This window comes from Carex rostrata, chromosome 16 (genome assembly GCF_964058835.1).
Source record: "Carex rostrata chromosome 16, lpCarRost1.2, whole genome shotgun sequence".
NCBI lineage: Eukaryota > Viridiplantae > Streptophyta > Magnoliopsida > Poales > Cyperaceae > Carex > Carex rostrata.
Window position 1 is genome coordinate 2,819,770 of NC_135933.1, and position 5,666 is coordinate 2,825,435.

Here is a 5,666-nt window from a genome sequence, read left to right on the forward strand (position 1 = left end):
TTTTTTATTTTTTGGACTCGGTCTCCAGGGCCCCATAGAAGGTGAAGTATATTTATTTATTTCTTTTTTCTTAAAGGTTGTTGGTCGAAGTAGTGGTTGCAATCATAGTAGGAAATATCGGTATCGGTATCGGGATCGGTCACGGCCGATACCGATACGTATCGGACCAGTATCGGACCAGTATCGGACTAGAATCGGCCAATACGGCTCAGGCTCTTTAACACACTATCGCGAGTATCGGACGAATATCGAATCGGTCATGGCCGATACCGATACGTATCGGCCGATACGGATCGGTATCGGCCGATATTTCCTACTATGGTTGCAATTGCATGTACCTTGTTGAAAATGATTGGATGCTTTTTAGTGATAATATATATATATATATATATATATATATTATTATTATTTTTCCAAAAGATTAATGATGATGGTTGATGTTCCAAAAGGGCAACTAGCTTAACTACTGATAACAAAATGTTTGTTTGTTTGTTTATAAAATCGTCAATGCATGGCGCCTGTTTTCTTAGTATACGGACAGGTAGAAAGGTACAAGTGGAGAAAAAAATTCACCAACTTATTAGTTCTGCACTGAAATGAAATTAATTAATAAACAAATTTACGCAACACCGTAAATCCAGGAGGTTGAAATTGTTAGAATAATTTGCACAAAGTTGCTGGAGATTTTGCATTCTTCGGCTATTGCCAATTTGCAACTAATGAGTCTAAACAAAAGATAATTTTTGCTAAGTATTGTTGAGAATGATAATTTCATTCCATTGAAATATGTATTTCGTCAAAATTCATGTTATAATTTTAACTCGCTAATAATTTGAGTTGAAATTGGCTCAAATTAATTGATTCGGTTGACTTATGAATTGAGTCTAAGTTGTCTCAAACTTGCTTATTACCAACTCAAATTGACTTGATATACCAGAAAAAGATGATGTATATAAAAATTTTGATATACCAGAAAAAATCATCTATATTTCTAAACAAATTCAATATTTTAATAGAGAAAATAAGAAAAACAACTGAGTTAGGATTGATAGAATTCTTAGCCATCTCCTTCCTCACTCGGCTTCGTATTTATATGCCCAAAACAACTTCGAACAATACAATTTGCCTCTAAAGCATTGAAAATTGCTATGTATCTGTTTATTCGTCTTAAATTACATAAGGAATCTTAGTGATGTTAATCAAAATATTATTGCAAACAATTTTGTATTACTATATCTGATTAGAGCACGCAAATGATTTAAAATTTCTAGTTTGTGTATTCTGAAACGAAAAGAAAACTCCATAGTTGTTTGATGCCAATTTGGACGTTCACAAGATTAGATTTTCATTAGAAATTAGTTGTTTGATACCTCTCTACATGGATTTTTGAGCTTAGTACCAATATTGGTTCTTTGCCATCTTTAGTTTTAGTGTTAGAATGTATTTTTCTTCCTTGTCAGTATTTGGAGCATGACTGGTTTGCCTTTGTGGGGGCATTTTGTTTTACTGATGCTTGTTTTTATTACTGGAATGATTCTAGTTTTTGTAATTGTGTTAGTTCTAGATTTTTGGAGCTGGCTACAGCAAGATAATATGATTTCTGATGAAATCAGTGAGAAAAATCTCACTTTTTCAAAAAAAAAAAATGAAATTATTGAAATGTGCACATTGCAGATCTTCTGCTATAATACTATGCGATCATAAGTTGATTCCACAATTAAGCCAAAGTAATAACAAATCAAACATATTTAAAACTACAATTATGTAAGATCGCAAACATAAGTCAAAATCTTCAATAAATGAATAAATCATATATAGTGTCAGATAAACTTTTCCAGGAATGACTACATCAACCTCACATTTAGAAAGGAATAAGAAAAAAGAATAGCAAAATGATATGACAAAAATGCTAAGGATCTCCCACACTATCCCCAAACCCAAACATGCCATAAAGAACTACCGCATAGAGCCCACATTACACAATCTAACTCTATATAAATATATAATTATACAACCTGCCTAATAGTATTATATCTACTGCAATACCTGCCTATTCAACAATTTCCGTTTAAATTATTCCCCTCCAAAATTATGCACCTCATTTGATATCTCTGGGGCTAGAATTTGCAGTAGCAGACCCAATGGTAGGGTCTCTCGGCTGATTAGCAATAGGCTCCACCTGCAGTGAAGGAGGTAATATCCATGTCATCCAATTCTCACGCCTCCTAATCTTGTTGCCCTATAATAGCAAAAGGAAAAAGAATATATAAAAAGAGGGGCTAAGAGTTGATTTTAGATAAATAGTTATACTTTATATTACTATACCAAGAGGGTACCACCATTCCATTATTTTTATTTTACCATAATGTTTAATATCATAGACTAAATGAGGTTCGAAGCTTTATGGTTTGGTAACCATGTACCTATTGTATGGCTTTCAGAAAACCGAAACAAATTTGTCCATAATTAGTATAGAAAAGAGAGCACTTGTACCTTAACTTCAACCACAGTTGAAGCATTAAGACTTTCCAGAATAAATTGCAAATTACCACTCATTTGCTTCACCTGCCATGCATCATCAATATATAGTAACATAGTCAGAAATAAAACCGAATAATAAAAAAAGAAAATGATAATAGTATAAACACATAAGAATGACATTCTTCTTGTAAACAAATATAACTGTAGTAATTTCAAATTTTCTTTGAAAAAAGGCACTAAAATATTAATTAAAAATGAGAAAATAATATTTTTTAAAACAATTTAACAAAGCTCGTTATAAAAAATGGGCCACAAATTTTCTATCATTGAATGGAAATAACACAATATAACGAAAGATAGTGTACTGTTATCATGACTATCAATCAGTTTTAACTTCCATGCATATAAAAATGTCAAAAATATTGGGGCAACTATTCAGTACTTGTCATGTAAGGTATGCATCAACTTCTATCCCATGCATTAGAATTATATTCAGGATGTACTAAAGACTGATATAATTCCTTCAAATGATGTTTACAAAAGATATGTTTCTTTGAATTCAATTTTACTGATTATTTCCTTCAATATAACTTTATACTAAATATCACTCATCGCAACAAATATAAAACAAAGGTTGGTACATCTATATCAACAAAAGACTGGATATTATAACTCAAGCAAATACTATCAAAGAACAACACGATATAATGCAAATATTATCATCATACTTTCTTTTAATGCACTATCAAATTATTGATCCACACGTGTTGACTTATGCGAAAATAACGTATATTAATATTGTAAGTTTTAAGTTAAGAATGTAATAGGATAAACAATACTTACCCGCTTAAAGTCAGCAACAACATAAATTGACACCCATCCCTGCTCGTCCATTTTCTTGCGCAAATGGGTATCTGTGACTAGATTTTCAATGCTGAAGACAAATACATTAAGCGACATACATATTTCAAGCTATAGAGGACAATGAATAATGCCAAACTTGTGCAAAAATAAAGTACCTGAAGTAGTACTCGATCTGCTTTAAAATCGAATTCCTTAACTCGAGTACTTCAACATAACTTGGTGCGACCCACTGCGGATTAGTTAGTGGTACATGTCCATACATCGCATGAGAGTAGTCTATCCAATCAAACAGAAAACCATCAAACTTACAAAATTAGTTAACATGACATGATTTTGACAAACCCACAATTTGTATATAAAAATTGGAAATATTTCCAAATATTGATTCTTGACCATTTTTGTCATATTTATTTTGAAAAATCCTAAGCTAAATAATCTCAAGTATACTTATCACATACAATAGAATACCTTTCCGAATTATAGTTTTTTCTTGCATGCAAGTAATTTTTTTTTTTTTTTAATAATTAGATGCATATCAATGTTTCTACTAGATACCAACGACTCATATCTACGTTGACCAAAAATTTATAGACAAATATAGGTTAGATTATCCTCCCCTAACTCAGCTATCACTCTTTCTATAAACTATTTTTAAGACAACTTTTACTTCAAATAAACCTAATAAAGAAAAAGCTAATTATTGACCCAAAGTTTTGAATATCAGAAATACAAACAGAAATTCAAAACTTCAATTACCATAGCCTGTGGAAGTGTAGTAATTTTGATAAACATTCGGAATACCATAGCCATAAGATACTGCAGGTTGGAGTTGTGGTGTGGTCATGGCCTGGTTCCCCTGATAAACATATGGGGGCCGAGGTGAGTTATTCCATGAGTGGTTCCAATTAGCACCTCCCCTACCACGCCCACGATAACCTCTTCCACCGTTATTGTTGTTGTGGTGGTATTGATAATGATTGTTGTTGTAGCCATGGCGGTTTTGGCCGTGAGTCCATCTCGATGATCTATTATTTATTTGGGGTCCACGAGTGTTCTCGCTGTTAGTGCTACCCTGACTCATTAGGTTAGGGTTTGGGTTTGGTCCTGACTGTTGCCGCACTGGTACCACCACCGTTGTCTCCTGATAAACCACATTGGTTAGTGTCATGGAATAGGTGTATAAGAAAAAGAGTAGCATACATATATTGTTTTTCTGTGTTTCTATCATGTATTCTCTACAGTACAATCCTATATATAGTCTGTGGTGATTGTTCTAATCGATTGAGACTTTCAGATGAAATTAGGTATAATAAGGTTACATAAAAAATAAAAGAAAAAAGGGCACAAAGTGATAATTTATCTTCAATTTAGTTAATTCACTCAATCCAATAAATCGCCCATCTTTTTGGCAATAGAGAATTAGGTGCTACAAGTATATCTTCTTGTTAACTCTATCCTCAAAACTTTATTTGGAACATTTTTTTTTTTTTTGCATGTAGTATTTTTTGAGGATTTTTTTTTGCATGTAGTATTTTTTGAGGATTTTTTTTTGCATGTAGTTAATTTAGGGACGAACCTATAGATAAGTTCCACAAGCCTCCACTTTCAAGTTTGAGATAAAACAATTTAACAAATTTTTCCTACTTGATTACTCTTATCGTTTCTAAAATAAGTTTGTATCAGAGTTGGCTGATCATATTCCTTCACATAAAATATGGCATAAAATTGATACTAATACAATTACCGGAGAAGAGATACATGATCCTTACGGGTGGAACAGAAACAACCGATATATCAGAGAGAGACTTTAGATCATCGGTTGAGGAAGAAGAAGTGGTGGAGGAGGATTTGGGAGAGGCCTGAGAAGAAGTGTTCGCAGCTAGAGCTGGCCACGCAGCACTACATATGATGGGGTACTCCAACTCCTGCGATGCTTTGCGAGAAGGGATGTTCCAAGCAGGCTTTCTCTCCTTGCTTGGGCCCACATTGGACTCCGTCGAGTCCATGAACTTCTGCACCACCGGATTTTGAGTCGAGGTAGACTGATTGGATGGCTCCGAGGCAGTGATCAGGGCGGAGGTGTGAGATGCAGGCATGATAACGATAGGCTCTGATTGTAATTAAATCGGTGATAAATAAAAAAGGATAAAACAATATCTCTTAAAAAATAATAGAAAATTGAGGATAGTATATGGAAATAAAAACTAACTGCAATCTACTACAGTTGATTCCATGATATATGGATTTTTGCTGGCTATTTCTTTTTTCTTCTGTGAATGAATACAACTAAAAGGAGAGATGATTAAAGAAATTTCTCCTGG

General features: G+C 33.2%; 1 protein-coding gene across 1 annotated transcript; it reads right to left on the bottom strand.

Annotated features, from left to right (window-relative positions):
• Positions 1-2,098: 2,098 nt before the first annotated feature.
• On the bottom strand, positions 2,099-5,666 carry LOC144567667 (la-related protein 1C-like). The gene is made up of 6 exons (XM_078317835.1): positions 5,115-5,666; positions 4,102-4,486; positions 3,501-3,621; positions 3,325-3,415; positions 2,494-2,565; positions 2,099-2,239 (listed from the first exon to the last, which is right to left on the bottom strand). Exons 1-6 carry the CDS (start codon positions 5,439-5,441, stop codon positions 2,099-2,101), a joined length of 1,137 nt encoding a protein of 378 aa, XP_078173961.1. The 5' UTR covers positions 5,442-5,666.

Bases quoted from the DNA above. Each gene is read 5' to 3' on its own strand.
- LOC144567667 (XM_078317835.1), bottom strand. From the start codon at position 5,441: ATGCCTGCATCTCACACCTCCGCCCTGATCACTGCCTCGGAGCCATCC. The intron at 3,416-3,500 runs GTACTTTATTTT...ATTTGTCTTCAG, and splicing joins CAGATCGAGTACTACTTCAG to CATTGAAAATCTAGTCACAG. The intron at 2,240-2,493 runs GTACAAGTGCTC...TTGCTATTATAG, and splicing joins CAACTGTGGTTGAAGTTAAG to GGCAACAAGATTAGGAGGCG.